Here is an 18,919-nt window from a genome sequence, read left to right as displayed (position 1 = left end):
TTTATGATGATGATGATGATGATGATGATGGTAATTATATTTATTATTTGTACAATTATTATCCTTATCATTGTTGTTGTTGTTATTATTATTATTATTGTTGTATCTATTAAATGTATGTATTTATTTACCGATGTAGGATCTGATTTTAGAATGGACCCCTCAAAGTAAACCTAGAATTCATTGTGGGTTCGTGGGTAAATAAAGTTATTTTTCTTGTTTTGTATTTATTTATTCATGTTCAAAACTTCAAATTCATGAAATTAAATCAATATTGCACACAAATTAAACACTACAGAGTTCCTGATTCTGTGTAGCCTCCATCACAGACCTGTGGAAAAGACAGAATGTTAGACCCGAGTTTAGTTCTGTGTTAGTCCTAAATCCAGGTTTTAATCCTGTTTTAGTACAATTGTAATCCTGGTTTAGTGCATGTGTGACCCATGTTTAGTCCTGGTTTGGGGTCTTACCTCAGACCATTTGGTACTGGTTTGTGTGGATGAATCTGGACAGACAACAGGCCACAGTGGTTCCGATCAGCTGCAAAAACAAAAACTGTAAATGTTGTTCTGTTTTCTGTAGTATTGTCTTTGGCCTGTAGGAGGTGAAGAGCTGCTGTAGTACTGCTGTTAGCCTAAAGGGTTTAGCTGTAGAAATCTCTTTAGCCGTAAGGGATCATCTCAAAATGGGTTGAAGCTGAAAAGACGTAATTTTTTTCGTTTCTCTCTGGACCCCCTCCTCCCCTCAAAAGACGAAAGACTGGCTTCACATAAAATGTTAACGCGTTGATAAAACGATAGTAGCTTGATAGACCCTGCTCACCTTTAGTCCCTGAACATCCTTTGGTATGTTTATCAGAAGAAGTTATGAATTCTCCAAATAATGTCACCTGTTGCGCATGTTTGTTTACTCAATCCACATGGCCCACGGCGCGCCGTGGCCAGCGCGGGGAGGGGGGCGGGTGCTCCCTCGCACAGGCCACTGCGCGCGTGATCACAACGCACCGTGCGCACGGGTCGCGCACGGGCCGCGCACGGGCCGCGCACGTCTTTTCAGCTTCAACCCATTTTGAGATGATCCCTAAGGGCTCGGTTGTATTACTGCCTTTGTCCTGTAGGGGGTTTAGTAGTTCTGCTTAGGGATCATCTCAAAATGAGTTGAAGCTGAAAATACGTAATATATTTTTTCTTGGGGGGGGGGGTGTTGAACCTACATTTTGTCTTTTTGTTGCTTTGAAGCTTCAATACATTGTTGTGGCAGTAATTGTTTTGAAATGCTAAAAAACTCTATCAGCAACCAGCATTAGGCCAACATTAGGCGGCGGGTGCGGAGAGAGCACGGCGCACGGCCTGTAGGGGGTTTAGTAGTTCTGCTTTAGGACCTGTTGGAAGTTTAGCTGTAGTACTGTCTTTGGCCTGTAGGGATTTTTTCTGTAGTACGGTCTTTGGCCTGTAGGGTTTTTTGCTGTAGTACTGTCTTTGGCCTGTAGGGGGTTTAGCTGTAGTTCTGCTTATGACCAAAAGGGGGTCGTACCTGAGAGAAGGCGATCCCAAACGTGACCCCGGCGATGATTCCGAGGTTTCTGTCAATAAACGACGTCACAAGCTCAAAACATCCCTGAGAAAAAAGACAAGAGCAAAGACAGAGGCTGTAAAATAAACACAGGAACATGATGATCTCACTTATGGCTCCACCTGATTATTTGTTTGGGATTGGCTCTGTAACCTGTCATATGAATCTCCTTTCAATTTTATAACTTTTGCATCTTCGGGTTGAATAATAGGACCACTTGATTAAGTTAATGTGGACAAATTATTTCACTTTTGCTTATTTACGATGAGAAGATGCTGAACTTTGTGACCGTTTTTGTTTCATGTGGGCCGGCCCAGTAGTTACAGAAACATTGGCCCTGAACACATTTTCAATTTGATATTTAAACAGCAAATTCAACCATATAATTCTGTCTCCAGATCATTTTAAAGTAATGTTTGTCTAATTATTACTTTGTTTGGTGGGATACTCCCTGTGGTGAATATCTATCTAATATTTTTTTTAAAGATGTGGTACATTTCTATTACCGTTTTATATGAGTAAAGTTGCAATTGGTGAAGACTACTTGAAAAATGACAGTTGAAATGACAGGAAGTAGCGCTGATTCTAAAACTGAATCCCTCTGTCCACAAGCGACTGTCCATCAAAAATCCAGACATTTTTCACTTAAACTGACACATTTTTCTGACCGTTTCAAGAATCATTTAACAAAATAAAGCTGCTATCGGGTATTATTATTTGTCAAATCATAACTAATGTGTAATATGTATGGATTTTTGCCCTTGTTTAAAGTATGGTTGCTAGGTAACGGTTGTGGAATTACCTCTACCTATGACATATTTGCTTCCCATGTACAACCAGGAAGTAACATTATAAACATCACCAAGATAGTGAAACTGGGTCTAGACCGTGTACATCAGGGGCGTCCAAACTTTTTTCACCAATACAAGGGCCGCATTTTGACACTTAAACGGGGCAGAGGGCCACAAACAACTTGACAATGTCAAATTTGTTGAATGACAAAGTGAATCATTTGAAATTTTGCATTTGACGTAATTGCGATGAGCCTCCACACCTTTAATTAGATCGAGAACATTAATAATAGGTTTGTGTAACATCAATATGCCTGAATTTTCCCAATTTCACAGTAAAAAGTACTACTTTTTGTGGTTTGGGCCGACATAGCAGGAAGCTGGAGGGCCAACAAAAATTGGTCTGAGAGCCGCATTTGGCCCCCGGGCCATAGTTTGGACATGCCTGGTGTAAATACCGTCCCAAAACCTTCAAACAGTCGCTGGTTGTGTGTTAGATTACCAGTTTGTGAGTTAGATTACCTGGTTGTGAGTTAGATTACCAGGTTGTGAGTTAGATTACCAGGTTGTGAGTTAGATTACCTGGTTGTGAGTTAGATTACCAGGTTGTGTTAGATTACCAGGTTGTGAGTTGGATTACCAGGTTGTGAGTTAGATTACCAGGTTGTGAGTTAGATTACCAGGTTGTGAGTTAGATTACCTGGTTGTGTGTTAGATTACCAGGTTGTGTTAGATTACCAGGTTGTGAGTTAGATTACCTGGTTGTGTGTTAGATTACCAGGTTGTGAGTTGGATTACCAGGTTGTGAGTTAGATTACCTGGTTGTGAGTTAGATTACCAGGTTGTGTGTTAGATTACCTGGTTGTGAGTTAGATTACCTGGTTGTGAGTTAGATTACCAGGTTGTGAGTTAGATTACCAGGTTGTGAGTTAGATTACCTGGTTGTGAGTTAGATTACCAGGTTGTGAGTTAGATTACCTGGTTGTGAGTTAGATTACCTGGTTGTGAGTTATATTACCAGGTTGTGAGTTAGATTACCAGGTTGTGAGTTAGATTACCAGGTTGTGAGTAAGATTACCTGGTTGTGAGTTAGATTACCAGGTTGTGAGTTGGATTACCAGGTTGTGAGTTGGATTACCAGGTTGTGTGTTAGATTACCAGGTTGTGAGTTAGATTACCAGGTTGTGAGTTAGATTACCTGGTTGTGAGTTAGATTACCAGGTTGTGAGTTAGATTACCAGGTTGTGTGTTAGATTACCAGGTTGTGAGTTAGATTACCAGGTTGTGAGTTAGATTACCTGGTTGTGTGTTAGATTACCAGGTTGTGAGTTAGATTACCAGGTTGTGTGTTAGATTACCTGGTTGTGTGTTAGATTACCTGGTTGTGAGTTAGATTACCAGGTTGTGTGTTAGATTACCAGGTTGTGAGTTGGATTACCAGGTTGTGAGTTGGATTACCAGGTTGTGTGTTAGATTACCAGGTTGTGAGTTAGATTACCAGGTTGTGAGTTAGATTACCAGGTTGTGAGTTGGATTACCAGGTTGTGAGTTGGATTACCAGGTTGTGTGTTAGATTACCAGGTTGTGAGTTAGATTACCTGGTTGTGAGTTAGATTACCAGGTTGTGAGTTAGATTACCAGGTTGTGAGTTGGATTACCAGGTTGTGTGTTAGATTACCAGGTTGTGAGTTAGATTACCAGGTTGTGAGTTAGATTACCAGGTTGTGAGTTAGATTACCAGGTTGTGAGTTAGATTACCAGGTTGTGTGTTAGATTACCAGGTTGTGAGTTGGATTACCAGGTTGTGAGTTAGATTACCAGGTTGTGTGTTAGATTACCAGGTTGTGAGTTAGATTACCAGGTTGTGAGTTAGATTACCTGGTTGTGTGTTAGATTACCTGGTTGTGAGTTAGATTACCTGGTTGTGAGTTAGATTACCAGGTTGTGAGTTAGATTACCTTGTTGTAAATTAGACTACCTGGTTGTGAGTTAGATTACCAGGTTGTGTGTTAGATTACCAGGTTGTGAGTTAGATTACCTGGTTGTGAGTTAGATTACCAGGTTGTGTGTTAGATTACCAGGTTGTGTCTTAGATTACCTGGTTGTGTGTTAGATTACCAGGTTGTGTGTTAGATTACCAGGTTGTGAGTTAGATTACCTGGTTGTGAGTTAGATTACCTGGTTGTGAGTTAGATTACCAGGTTGTGAGTTAGATTACCTGGTTGTGAGTTAGATTACCTGGTTGTGAGTTAGATTACCAGGTTGTGTGTTAGATTACCAGGTTATGAGTTAGATTACCTGGTTGTGAGTTAGATTACCAGGTTGTGAGTTAGATTACCAGGTTGTGAGTTAGATTACCTGGTTGTGAGTTAGATTACCAGGTTGTGTGTTAGATTACCAGGTTGTGTGTTAGATTACCAGGTTGTGAGTTAGATTACCAGGTTGTGTGTTAGATTACCAGGTTGTGAGTTAGATTACCTGGTTGTGAGTTAGATTACCTGGTTGTGTGTTAGATTACCAGGTTGTGAGTTAGATTACCAGGTTGTGAGTTAGATTACCTGGTTGTGTGTTAGATTACCAGGTTGTGAGTTAGATTACCAGGTTGTGTGTTAGATTACCAGGTTGTGAGTTGGATTACCAGGTTGTGAGTTGGATTACCAGGTTGTGTGTTAGATTACCTGGTTGTGTGTTAGATTACCAGGTTGTGTGTTAGATTACCAGGTTGTGAGTTGGATTACCAGGTTGTGAGTTGGATTACCAGGTTGTGTGTTAGATTACCAGGTTGTGAGTTGGATTACCAGGTTGTGTGTTAGATTACCAGGTTGTGAGTTAGATTACCAGGTTGTGAGTTAGATTACCAGGTTGTGAGTTAGATTACCAGGTTGTGTGTTAGATTACCAGGTTGTGTGTTAGATTACCAGGTTGTGAGTTAGATTACCAGGTTGTGTGTTAGATTACCTGGTTGTGAGTTAGATTACCAGGTTGTGAGTTAGATTACCAGGTTGTGAGTTAGATTACCAGGTTGTGTGTTAGATTACCAGGTTGTGAGTTGGATTACCAGGTTGTGAGTTAGATTACCAGGTTGTGTGTTAGATTACCAGGTTGTGAGTTAGATTACCTGGTTGTGTGTTAGATTACCTGGTTGTGAGTTAGATTACCTGGTTGTGAGTTAGATTACCAGGTTGTGAGTTAGATTACCTGGTTGTAAATTAGACTACCTGGTTGTGAGTTAGATTACCAGGTTGTGTGTTAGATTACCAGGTTGTGAGTTAGATTACCAGGTTGTGTGTTAGATTACCAGGTTGTGTGTTAGATTACCTGGTTGTGTGTTAGATTACCAGGTTGTGTGTTAGATTACCAGGTTGTGAGTTAGATTACCTGGTTGTGAGTTAGATTACCTGGTTGTGAGTTAGATTACCAGGTTGTGTGTTAGATTACCAGGTTGTGAGTTAGATTACCTGGTTGTGAGTTAGATTACCTGGTTGTGAGTTAGATTACCAGGTTGTGTGTTAGATTACCAGGTTGTGAGTTAGATTACCTGGTTGTGAGTTAGATTACCAGGTTGTGAGTTAGATTACCTGGTTGTGAGTTAGATTACCAGGTTGTGTGTTAGATTACCAGGTTGTGAGTTAGATTACCTGGTTGTGAGTTAGATTACCTGGTTGTGTGTTAGATTTCCAGGTTGTGAGTTAGATTACCAGGTTGTGAGTTAGATTACCAGGTTGTGAGTTAGATTACCTGGTTGTGTGTTAGATTACCAGGTTGTGAGTTAGATTACCAGGTTGTGTGTTAGATTACCAGGTTGTGAGTTGGATTACCTGGTTGTGAGTTGGATTACCAGGTTGTGTGTTAGATTACCTGGTTGTGTGTTAGATTACCAGGTTGTGTGTTAGATTACCAGGTTGTGATTTGGATTACCAGGTTGTGAGTTGAATTACCAGGTTGTGTGTTAGATTACCAGGTTGTGAGTTGGATTACCAGGTTGTGTGTTAGATTACCAGGTTGTGAGTTAGATTACCAGGTTGTGAGTTAGATTACCAGGTTGTGTGTTAGATTACCAGGTTGTGAGTTAGATTACCAGGTTGTGTGTTAGATTACCTGGTTGTGAGTTAGATTACCTGGTTGTGTGTTAGATTACCAGGTTGTGAGTTAGATTACCAGGTTGTGAGTTAGATTACCAGGTTGTGTGTTAGATTACCAGGTTGTGAGTTGGATTACCAGGTTGTGAGTTGGATTACCAGGTTGTGTGTTAGATTACCAGGTTGTGAGTTAGATTACCAGGTTGTGAGTTAGATTACCAGGTTGTGAGTTGGATTACCAGGTTGTGAGTTGGATTACCAGGTTGTGTGTTAGATTACCAGGTTGTGAGTTAGATTACCTGGTTGTGAGTTAGATTACCAGGTTGTGAGTTAGATTACCAGGTTGTGAGTTGGATTACCAGGTTGTGTGTTAGATTACCAGGTTGTGAGTTAGATTACCAGGTTGTGAGTTAGATTACCAGGTTGTGTGTTAGATTACCTAGTTGTGAGTTAGATTACCAGGTTGTGAGTTAGATTACCAGGTTGTGAGTTAGATTACCAGGTTGTGTGTTAGATTACCAGGTTGTGAGTTGGATTACCAGGTTGTGAGTTAGATTACCAGGTTGTGTGTTAGATTACCAGGTTGTGAGTTAGATTACCAGGTTGTGAGTTAGATTACCTGGTTGTGTGTTAGATTACCTGGTTGTGAGTTAGATTACCTGGTTGTGAGTTAGATTACCAGGTTGTGAGTTAGATTACCTTGTTGTAAATTAGACTACCTGGTTGTGAGTTAGATTACCAGGTTGTGTGTTAGATTACCAGGTTGTGAGTTAGATTACCTGGTTGTGAGTTAGATTACCAGGTTGTGTGTTAGATTACCAGGTTGTGTCTTAGATTACCTGGTTGTGTGTTAGATTACCAGGTTGTGTGTTAGATTACCAGGTTGTGAGTTAGATTACCTGGTTGTGAGTTAGATTACCTGGTTGTGAGTTAGATTACCAGGTTGTGAGTTAGATTACCTGGTTGTGAGTTAGATTACCTGGTTGTGAGTTAGATTACCAGGTTGTGTGTTAGATTACCAGGTTATGAGTTAGATTACCTGGTTGTGAGTTAGATTACCAGGTTGTGAGTTAGATTACCAGGTTGTGAGTTAGATTACCTGGTTGTGAGTTAGATTACCAGGTTGTGTGTTAGATTACCAGGTTGTGTGTTAGATTACCAGGTTGTGAGTTAGATTACCAGGTTGTGTGTTAGATTACCAGGTTGTGAGTTAGATTACCTGGTTGTGAGTTAGATTACCTGGTTGTGTGTTAGATTACCAGGTTGTGAGTTAGATTACCAGGTTGTGAGTTAGATTACCTGGTTGTGTGTTAGATTACCAGGTTGTGAGTTAGATTACCAGGTTGTGTGTTAGATTACCAGGTTGTGAGTTGGATTACCAGGTTGTGAGTTGGATTACCAGGTTGTGTGTTAGATTACCTGGTTGTGTGTTAGATTACCAGGTTGTGTGTTAGATTACCAGGTTGTGAGTTGGATTACCAGGTTGTGAGTTGGATTACCAGGTTGTGTGTTAGATTACCAGGTTGTGAGTTGGATTACCAGGTTGTGTGTTAGATTACCAGGTTGTGAGTTAGATTACCAGGTTGTGAGTTAGATTACCAGGTTGTGAGTTAGATTACCAGGTTGTGTGTTAGATTACCAGGTTGTGTGTTAGATTACCAGGTTGTGAGTTAGATTACCAGGTTGTGTGTTAGATTACCTGGTTGTGAGTTAGATTACCAGGTTGTGAGTTAGATTACCAGGTTGTGAGTTAGATTACCAGGTTGTGTGTTAGATTACCAGGTTGTGAGTTGGATTACCAGGTTGTGAGTTAGATTACCAGGTTGTGTGTTAGATTACCAGGTTGTGAGTTAGATTACCTGGTTGTGTGTTAGATTACCTGGTTGTGAGTTAGATTACCTGGTTGTGAGTTAGATTACCAGGTTGTGAGTTAGATTACCTGGTTGTAAATTAGACTACCTGGTTGTGAGTTAGATTACCAGGTTGTGTGTTAGATTACCAGGTTGTGAGTTAGATTACCAGGTTGTGTGTTAGATTACCAGGTTGTGTGTTAGATTACCTGGTTGTGTGTTAGATTACCAGGTTGTGTGTTAGATTACCAGGTTGTGAGTTAGATTACCTGGTTGTGAGTTAGATTACCTGGTTGTGAGTTAGATTACCAGGTTGTGTGTTAGATTACCAGGTTGTGAGTTAGATTACCTGGTTGTGAGTTAGATTACCTGGTTGTGAGTTAGATTACCAGGTTGTGTGTTAGATTACCAGGTTGTGAGTTAGATTACCTGGTTGTGAGTTAGATTACCAGGTTGTGAGTTAGATTACCTGGTTGTGAGTTAGATTACCAGGTTGTGTGTTAGATTACCAGGTTGTGAGTTAGATTACCTGGTTGTGAGTTAGATTACCTGGTTGTGTGTTAGATTTCCAGGTTGTGAGTTAGATTACCAGGTTGTGAGTTAGATTACCAGGTTGTGAGTTAGATTACCTGGTTGTGTGTTAGATTACCAGGTTGTGAGTTAGATTACCAGGTTGTGTGTTAGATTACCAGGTTGTGAGTTGGATTACCTGGTTGTGAGTTGGATTACCAGGTTGTGTGTTAGATTACCTGGTTGTGTGTTAGATTACCAGGTTGTGTGTTAGATTACCAGGTTGTGATTTGGATTACCAGGTTGTGAGTTGAATTACCAGGTTGTGTGTTAGATTACCAGGTTGTGAGTTGGATTACCAGGTTGTGTGTTAGATTACCAGGTTGTGAGTTAGATTACCAGGTTGTGAGTTAGATTACCAGGTTGTGTGTTAGATTACCAGGTTGTGAGTTAGATTACCAGGTTGTGTGTTAGATTACCTGGTTGTGAGTTAGATTACCTGGTTGTGTGTTAGATTACCAGGTTGTGAGTTAGATTACCAGGTTGTGAGTTAGATTACCAGGTTGTGTGTTAGATTACCAGGTTGTGAGTTAGATTACCAGGTTGTGTGTTAGATTACCAGGTTGTGTGTTAGATTACCAGGTTGTGAGTTAGATTACCAGGTTGTGAGTTGGATCACCAGGTTGTGAGTTAGATTACCAGGTTGTGAGTTGGATTACCAGGTTGTGAGTTGGATTACCAGGTTGTGTGTTAGATTACAAGTTGTGAGTTAGATTACCTGGTTGTGTGTTAGATTACCTGGTTGTGAGTTAGATTACCAGGTTGTGAGTTAGATTACCAGGTTGTGAGTTAGATTACCAGGTTGTGAGTTAGATTACCTGGTTGTGTGTTAGATTACCAGGTTGTGAGTTAGATTACCAGGTTGTGTGTTAGATTACCAGGTTGTGAGTTGGATTACCAGGTTGTGAGTTGGATTACCAGGTTGTGTGTTAGATTACCTGGTTGTGTGTTAGATTACCAGGTTGTGTGTTAGATTACCAGGTTGTGAGTTGGATTACCAGGTTGTGAGTTGGATTACCAGGTTGTGTGTTAGATTACCAGGTTGTGAGTTGGATTACCAGGTTGTGAGTTAGATTACCAGGTTGTGAGTTAGATTACCAGGTTGTGAGTTAGATTACCAGGTTGTGTGTTAGATTACCAGGTTGTGTGTTAGATTACCTGGTTGTGAGTTAGATTACCTGGTTGTGTGTTAGATTACCAGGTTGTGAGTTAGATTACCAGGTTGTGAGTTAGATTACCAGGTTGTGTGTTAGATTACCAGGTTGTGAGTTAGATTACCAGGTTGTGTGTTAGATTACCAGGTTGTGTGTTAGATTACCTGGTTGTGAGTTAGATTACCAGGTTGTGAGTTAGATTACCAGGTTGTGAGTTGGATTACCAGGTTGTGAGTTAGATTACCAGGTTGTGAGTTGGATTACCAGGTTGTGAGTTGGATTACCAGGTTGTGTGTTAGATTACCAGGTTGTGAGTTAGATTACCTGGTTGTGTGTTAGATTACCTGGTTGTGAGTTAGATTACCAGGTTGTGAGTTAGATTACCAGGTTGTGTGTTAGATTACCAGGTTGTGAGTTAGATTACCAGGTTGTGTGTTAGATTACCTGGTTGTGAGTTAGATTACCAGGTTGTGAGTTAGATTACCTGGTTGTGAGTTAGATTACCAGGTTGTGAGTTAGATTACCAGGTTGTGAGTTAGATTACCTGGTTGTGTGTTAGATTACCAGGTTGTGTTAGATTACCTGGTTGTGAGTTAGATTACCAGGTTGTGTGTTAGATTACCAGGTGTGTGTTAGATTACCAGGTTGTGAGTTAGATTACCAGGTTGTGTGTTAGATTACCTGGTTGTGTGTTAGATTACCTGGTTGTGAGTTAGATTACCAGGTTGTGTTAGATTACCAGGTTGTGAGTTAGATTACCTGGTTGTGTGTTAGATTACCAGGTTGTGTTAGATTACCAGGTTGTGAGTTAGATTACCAGGTTGTGAGTTAGATTACCAGGTTGTGTGTTAGATTACCTGGTTGTGTGTTAGATTACCAGGTTGTGTTAGATTACCAGGTTGTGAGTTAGATTACCTGGTTGTGTGTTAGATTACCAGGTTGTGTTAGATTACCTGGTTGTGAGTTAGATTACCAGGTTGTGAGTTAGATTACCTGGTTGTGTGTTAGATTACCAGGTTGTGTTAGATTACCTGGTTGTGAGTTAGATTACCAGGTTGTGAGTTAGATTACCAGGTTGTGAGTTAGATTACCAGGTTGTGTGTTAGATTACCAGGTTGTGAGTTAGATTACCAGGTTGTGAGTTAGATTACCAGGTTGTGTGTTAGATTACCAGGTTGTGAGTTAGATTACCAGGTTGTGAGTTAGATTACCAGGTTGTGAGTTAGATTACCAGGTTGTGAGTTAGATTACCAGGTTGTGTTAGATTACCAGGTTGTGTTAGATTACCAGGTTGTGAGTTAGATTACCAGGTTGTGTTAGATTACCAGGTTGTGTTAGATTACCAGGTTGTGTTAGATTACCAGGTTGTGAGTTAGATTACCAGGTTGTGTGTTAGATTACCAGGTTGTGAGTTAGATTACCAGGTTGTGAGTTAGATTACCAGGTTGTGTGTTAGATTACCAGGTTGTGAGTTAGATTACCTGGTTGTGAGTTAGATTACCTGGTTGTGAGTTAGATTACCTGGTTGTGAGTTAGATTACCAGGTTGTGAGTTAGATTACCAGGTTGTGAGTTAGATTACCTGGTTGTGTGTTAGATTACCAGGTTGTGTTAGATTACAGGGTTGTGAGTTAGATTACCAGGTTGTGTGTTAGATTACCAGGTTGTGAGTTAGATTACCAGGTTGTGAGTTAGATTACCTGGTTGTGTGTTAGATTACCAGGTTGTGAGTTAGATTACCTGGTTGTGAGTTAGATTACCAGGTTGTGTGTTAGATTACCTGGTTGTGTGTTAGATTACCAGGTTGTGTTAGATTACCTGGTTGTGAGTTAGATTACCAGGTTGTGTGTTAGATTACCAGGTGTGTGTTAGATTACCAGGTTGTGAGTTAGATTACCAGGTTGTGAGTTAGATTACCTGGTTGTGTGTTAGATTACCAGGTTGTGTTAGATTACCTGGTTGTGAGTTAGATTACCAGGTTGTGTTAGATTACCAGGTTGTGAGTTAGATTACCAGGTTGTGAGTTAGATTACCAGGTTGTGTGTTAGATTACCTGGTTGTGTGTTAGATTACCAGGTTGTGTTAGATTACCAGGTTGTGAGTTAGATTACCAGGTTGTGAGTTAGATTACCTGGTTGTGAGTTAGATTACCTGGTTGTGTGTTAGATTACCAGGTTGTGAGTTAGATTACCTGGTTGTGAGTTAGATTACCAGGTTGTGAGTTAGATTACCAGGTTGTGAGTTAGATTACCTGGTTGTGTGTTAGATTACCAGGTTGTGTTAGATTACCTGGCTGTGAGTTAGATTACCAGGTTGTGTTAGATTACCTGGCTGTACACTTTTTCGGCGGCTCTTGATGCGTTGCGGAGGTCGTCATGGTCACAGTCATTGATTTGGACGCAGCAGGAGCCTGGGACTCCTCCGTTAGGGAAGTACGAGCTGTGCAGCCAACTGCAGTTCGACACGCCGCAGCAGTGCAACTACAAACAGAAACATTCAAAAGTACCAGTAAGAACTCATGATACTGCAAATATAAATAAGCAACTAAATAAAGTAGAATATTCAATCTAATCATTGTTATGATAATACTAGTAGTAGTAGTAGTAGTAGTAGTAGTAGTAGTAGTATGTGTAGTATTGACACCTTCCTCTGTAGGTCGTCGACTGCAAGACTGCGTTCGTCCAGAGCGTTGTATTTTTGAACGGCTTCAGAAAAAGAGCTATAAAAACTGCCTTTAATCTGAAAAATACACAAACATTACTGGAATATACTAAATACTGTTACTGTAGTGCTGTAAATATTGTTACTTAAGTATTTATTTGAAGTATTCTGTCTCCAAACCATGGTTTTAATGAAGTTAAAGAGGCAAACCTCATGACGAAAAATAAACCCAGAGATTCCAGCGATGAGTTCAGTGAAGAACACGAGCGACAGCAGCACAGCGTACTGCAGGTCAGAGGTCACACAGGGGTCAAACAAGGAGAGGCCAGGGAGCCAATCACAAACAAACTTCAAATTTCTGATGGTTTATTGTGAGGAAACTTGAACTGGAAAGACAGACTTTCAGAACACAAACGTGCCATACGGAAAAGTGACCCCCAGTACCCCATGGCCCCAGTACCCCATGGCCCCAGTATCCCATGGCCCCAGTACCCCATGGCCCCAGTACCCCATGGCCCCAGTATCCCATGGCCCCAGTATCCCATGGCTCCAGTATCCCATGGCCCCAGTATCCCATGGCCCCAGTACCCCATGGCCCCAGTACCCCATGGCCCCAGTATCCCATGGCCCCAGTTTCCCATGGCCCCAGTACCCCATGGCCCCAGTATCCCATGGCCCCAGTATGCCATGGCCCCAGTACCCCACGTCCCCAGTACCCCACGGCCCCAGTATCCCACGGCCCCAGTATCCCACGGTCCCAGCACCCCATGGCCCCAGCACCCCATGGCCCCAGTACCCCATGGCCCCAGTCCCCCATGGCCCCAGTCCCCCATGGCCCCAGTACCCCATGGCCCCAGTACCCCATGGCCCCAGTCCCCCATGGCCCCAGTACCCCATGGCCCCAGCACCCCATGGCCCCAGTACCCCATGGCCCCAGTCCCCCATGGCCCCAGTCCCCCATGGCCCCAGTACCCCATGGCCCCAGTACCCCACGGCCCCAGTACCCCATGGCCCCAGTACCCCATGGCCCCATTTTTGTATTTTTCATGATTGGATTATTGTTGAGTTAGTGCACTTACATAAATCGACTTAGATTGTATTGTAAATATTTTGTTTAAAATGCTTTTTCATATTGTTAATCTGAAGAGGTGGAGCCACAGGCCCCTCCCTATAAAATGAGGCCTACACACGTGTTGGTGCGTTTGCGCCCTGAGGAAGGCCACGAAGGATTGAAACACGTTGGTGCATATGTTAAACTTAAAGCCATGCTACAATAAAGGCTTTTTAATATTTATTTGTAAATCAAAAACATATTTGCCTTGGTTTTCTTGTTTTTGGGAATACTCAACATATATGTTTATTTATTTTTTGCTACAATTTATACCTGAATAGACAACAGTTTTTTTCTTGAACTGGATTAACGTAGTTTGGCCCAAATAGGGAATGATACAGATAAACAGGTATAGATCAGATCCTTCACCTTGTCACACCAAGAACCACATAAATAAATCTATAACTGGACTATTCCAGATCTAAAAGATGACTAAACAGGGGAAAAGTGAATAAATGTACCGGTATTCCAAACGAACCCCTCTTGTTATTGGCCTATTTTTCCTAAAATGCCCCAATAAAAACTGAAGCTGTTCTGAAGCTGAGACTCTGAAGTTTTGTTTTCTGGTTTTGTCGTGTCGAGTTTCTCAGACCAGCTCCTTTACTTTATGGAAGTGGAATTGCCGGAATCTTCGTTGATTTGAAAACATTTGTCTAGATGAGTACCTTTGAAATTGTACTATGGGAAACTTTTCACTGTGTCATGGACACAAATGACACAGGTTAGATTCAGAATGTGAAGAATTAGTTTTTTAAATGTGCAATGAAATGTATTCGTCAGCTCTATAACAAACGATCAGATAAAATATCCTGAACTGACCGTGCGCAGCATCCAGCATTGCCCCCTGCAGGTGGCCCAGCAGCCGAAGAGCGACAGCACCACGATCCCAGCTCCAGTGCCCGAAAGAACAAAGGGAACGGCAGAAGGCGCTCTGGAAATCAACACTGAGTACGGACCAAGCATCAAGATCCACCAGAGCCCGACAGACAGAAGCACAATGCCTGACACCTGAGACAAAACAACAATAACTCATCAAATAAATACGTACATAATACATATACACACACACACACACAGACACACACACACAGACACACACACACACACATATACAAATATACAAATATACAAATACATATACACACATATACATATACACATACACACACACACACACACACACACACATATACAAATATACAAATATACAAATATACAAATACATATACACACATATACACACATATACACATACACATACACACACACACACACACACATACAAATATACAAATATACAAATACATATACACACATATACACATACACATACACACACACACACACACATATACAAATATACAAATACATATACACACATATACATATACACATACACATACACACACACACACACACACACACACATATATACAAATATACAAATACATATACACACATATACATATACACATACACATACACACACACACACACACACATATACAAATATACAAATACATATACACATACACATACACACACACACACACACACACATATACACACAAGAGATTAATTTAACCCATGGCAACAATCCGGGGTGTTTATAAAATGTAGTGTATGTTCATTAACAAATGTCCGACCGAATACCCCCAGGACAGCTGCATTATGGCTTACCAAATAACAAATGCACATAAGAATGTATATGATAAATAAACATACAGACAGTAGCACAGTGCTCGACACCTGGACATACAAAACTAAACATATAACATTTAGCCAGAAATAATAAAAATAAAAATAAAACATATTTTAACCAGGCAATATAACATTTATGAAAGATACAACCACATGATGCAACCATTTCTAACTTTTTAGAGTCCAGTGTAGATTAGAGGAACAGGGGGAATGGGACATGTTCAGGCAATTACACTGGTAAAACAGAGGAGAGGTTAGAACTACATCAATTATTGTCTTTAATTTCCACCACAGAGAGCAGGAGTCACGATTCTGCCCCTGGGGAGTGGACATTTGTAACCTGTCTGCCTGAACAAACACTGTGTGGCATTCCAAGGGTCGTTTAGCTTAGTTCTTCTGGTCCATAGTGGCTAAACCAGATTAAATGTAAATAAAACTCAATAACTTCAATTTTGAGTTGGCCCAGGACACGCTAAATGTAAGGCACGTAGGTTTGTTGCTAATGGGCAGAGAAGTGATTCAACAAGTACATAAGTTTAATTATACATGTTCATTAATCTGTTTTAATGGATTTTTTTGTGGCGCCAAATCTGAGTCCATATTGCTTGAAAATGGTGTTCTGCTTAATAATGTGGAATGTCTTTCCTAAGTAGTTTTTCATTTAATTGGACTTACCTGGCAAACTGATTGGCACGTGTCTGAGATTGATTTCACGGACCCTAAGAGCCCTGAGACACAATACCATCCATGTGTTTTATTGTAAAACAAACAACCTTTATGACACTTAAACACTTGTTTGCGTTAGTGTTAATGGGAGATTGGTTCATTGGTGTAAAGCGCTTTGATCCCCTCATATTTGACCGACCATTTGAAATAGAAAAGTTCTGAATCATTTGACTATACTTTATTCCTCTGGTCGTTCTCCTGTGGTTGATGGGTTCTGTTTTTTTTAATTGAATCAGATATTTAAGGTGCTGCAGAGTTGACCCTGGAGTAACCCTGCTTTGCTCACTGTATTGGCTGCTCAGATAGTAAAAAAATATATATATTTTTTTAAGATTCTTTTAAGAAATCTTTTTAAAATACTGGGTTAAATTATCAATTTACAATAGCTACATGTTGGGTAAGGTTAGGTTTTAGGGTTAGGGGTCGATAACCAAACCGTATGTGGAGCTAAAGTGGAGCTCCACTCAACACGCGCTGTAGCCAGACCCTTCTCCATGACTCAGTGTCACATGATTAAGTGTCACATGACTCAGTGTCAAATGATTCGGTGTCACATGACCATCGCCCTGGTGTGAAATCGTATCCAGATAATTTAATAGATCCATGGACGTGCCCCATGGAGCAGAGGGACATCCCTGGCACTGTCAACAGAACTGTACCAAATTGTATCTGTTTAAACGAAAGGAGCAGGAAGGAGCAATGCCACTAAAAACATCACATCATTACACAGCTGTACATATAAACTAATATAGATGTATAACTATTTAACTGATATTGATGTCATTCTAATGTGCACTCACCCAGAAGACAAAAGAGTAAACCAGGAGCAGAGTTTTGAGGCAGAAAATCAAGGGTTTCGTTTGGAACCTTCTCCGAGACATTGCTCACACGTATCTAGACTACAAAAATCTGGCAAATACTTTCTGAAATCAGAGCACCTTCTCTACCTTCTCCACCTTTTTAGCCCAAACCCTTAAATCTGCTGAAAGTTCTTCATCCCTCGATGGTGGCTGATAGTTTTAGGTGGTTGGTCCTGATCTTGTAGCTGTCTCCTGGTCCCGTCTGCTCCTCCGAGTCGTCCTGGAGTGCTCTGTTCATCGGAGCCGAGTCCACCAGGAAACGCCTCGTCACTTTGAAAAAAACAATTATCACTTCTACGAGAGAATGTGGTCAGTGAACGCCACGCCACAGGAACACTGCAAAACATCCAGTAAACACTGTAGTCCTGGTTAGACCTCATTTAGACTCTGGGTTTGACCTGGTTAGGGCCTGGTCTAGACCCTAATTTGGGCCTTGGTTTAACCCCACTTTAGACCCTGGTTCTGACCTCCTGGTTTAGTCCTTCTCCTTATTTTACTTCTGAAAGGACTGACATGACATTGTGTTCAAATATTTATTAGAATCATGATGATGCAGATGTGAGATATTGCACAAAATCTGAATATGTTTGCCTGAGTTACAAGTTTCAGTCAAAAATGTTATGAAGACAAGTCATATTTCACAGTCTTCTCTTTAGAGGCTCGACTCTGAGGTTCAGACCAGGACCAGCTCAGGTCTGGTAGGTCCCAGGAGAAGAGCCCAGTGTGGTCTCAAAGCGGGTGAGATTTCTGGTAGGGTCCTAGTTCAGACAATAACAGCCCAAGGTTTATAGGTCCCAGGTTCAGCTGCAGGACACTGGGGAAAGAAACAGACCAGGGTTAGACCAGAGTCACACCAGATAAGACCAGAGTTACACCAGATAAGACCAGAGTTACACCAGATAAGACCAGAGTTACATCGGAATAAGACCAGAGTTACACCAGGATAAGACCAGAGTTACACCGGGATAAGACCAGAGTTACACCAGGATAAGACCAGAGTTACACCGGGATAAGACCAGAGTTACACCGGGATAAGACCAGAGTTACACCAGGATAAGACCAGAGTTACACCGGAATAAGACCAGAGTTACACCGGGATAAGACCAGAGTTACACCGGGATAAGACCAGAGTTACACCGGGATAAGACCAGAGTTACACCGGGATAAGACCAGAGTTACACCGGGATAAGACCAGAGTTACACCGGAATAAGACCAGAGTTACACCAGGATAAGACCAGAGTTACACCGGGATAAGACCAGAGTTACACCGGGATAAGACCAGAGTTACACCAGGATAAGACCAGAGTTACACCGGAATAAGACCAGAGTTACACCGGGATAAGACCAGAGTTACACCGGGATAAGACCAGAGTTACACCGGGATAAGACCAGAGTTACACCGGAATAAGACCAGAGTTACACCAGGATAAGACCAGAGTTACACCGGGATAAGACCAGAGTTACACCGGGATAAGACCAGAGTTACACCGGGATAAGACCAGAGTTACACCGGGATAAGACCAGAGTTACACCCGGGTTAGACCAGAGACTAGGGTTTGCCTATGGTTAGTGGCACATGTGTTTCTATTTGGTCCCCTTTCATACCATAATATATTGTCACGGTTACTTTATTTGTATAATATGAATATGTAATACCATTTTGGTAAAGCGGTCGGCACATGCTGTGCGAATCCTTTCTGCTGTGGCCGGACTATCCAATCGGAACGGGCCGCTCAGTCCTGACTCCAAACGTGCCGCGTCGATGGCGTCTTTCAGGGCGAAAAACACTGAGGCAGCGAGAAAAAGGGGTGGCTCGCCAATTGCCTGAAAACACAGAATATATA

General features: G+C 41.4%; 2 protein-coding genes across 3 annotated transcripts in view; both read right to left on the bottom strand.

The window, feature by feature from the left end:
* Positions 1–207: 207 nt before the first annotated feature.
* LOC140364492 (tetraspanin-7-like) lies at positions 208–17,313 on the bottom strand. Of its 2 annotated transcripts, none has more exons than XM_072450648.1 (8): positions 17,015–17,313; positions 14,607–14,795; positions 12,887–12,961; positions 12,650–12,754; positions 12,343–12,489; positions 1,534–1,617; positions 471–540; positions 208–331 (listed from the first exon to the last, which is right to left on the bottom strand). In XM_072450648.1, the coding sequence occupies exons 1-7, from the start codon at positions 17,093–17,095 to the stop codon at positions 472–474; spliced, it is 750 nt and encodes a 249-aa protein (XP_072306749.1). In that variant the 5' UTR covers positions 17,096–17,313; the 3' UTR covers positions 208–331; position 471. The 2 variants fall into 2 exon arrangements, with proteins under 2 accessions (XP_072306749.1, XP_072306757.1); XM_072450656.1 differs by having other exon boundaries at positions 12,343–12,495; positions 12,659–12,754.
* A 372-nt stretch (positions 17,314–17,685) lies between these two features.
* xdh (xanthine dehydrogenase) overlaps positions 17,686–18,919 on the bottom strand; it is a 34,385-nt gene continuing 33,151 nt past the window's right edge. The window contains exons 33-34 of the mRNA XM_072453578.1: positions 18,732–18,899; positions 17,686–17,888 (exon numbers count right to left, since the gene is read on the bottom strand). Of these exons, the coding sequence (XP_072309679.1) occupies positions 17,838–17,888; positions 18,732–18,899 (219 nt within the window). The 3' untranslated portion in view covers positions 17,686–17,837. The remainder of the gene's footprint in view (positions 17,889–18,731; positions 18,900–18,919) is intronic.

This window comes from Eucyclogobius newberryi, unplaced genomic scaffold (assembly GCF_026437365.1).
Source record: "Eucyclogobius newberryi isolate DKJ021-1_F unplaced genomic scaffold, fEucNew1.0.hap1 SCAF_1, whole genome shotgun sequence".
Lineage (NCBI taxonomy): Eukaryota > Metazoa > Chordata > Actinopteri > Gobiiformes > Gobiidae > Eucyclogobius > Eucyclogobius newberryi.
The sequence above is the reverse complement of the archived record's forward strand: the minus strand, read 5'-3'. Positions and strand labels throughout refer to the sequence as shown.

Excerpts from the sequence above, each read along its gene's own strand:
- LOC140364492 (XM_072450648.1), bottom strand. The coding sequence starts at position 17,095 with ATGTCTCGGAGAAGGTTCCAAACGAAACCCTTGATTTTCTGCCTCAAA. Across the intron at positions 14,796-17,014 it reads TTTACTCTTTTGTCTTCTGG|GTGTCAGGCATTGTGCTTCT; the intron begins GTGAGTGCACAT and ends GTTTTGTCTCAG. Across the intron at positions 541-1,533 it reads TTGGGATCGCCTTCTCTCAG|CTGATCGGAACCACTGTGGC; the intron begins GTACGACCCCCT and ends TTGTTTTTGCAG.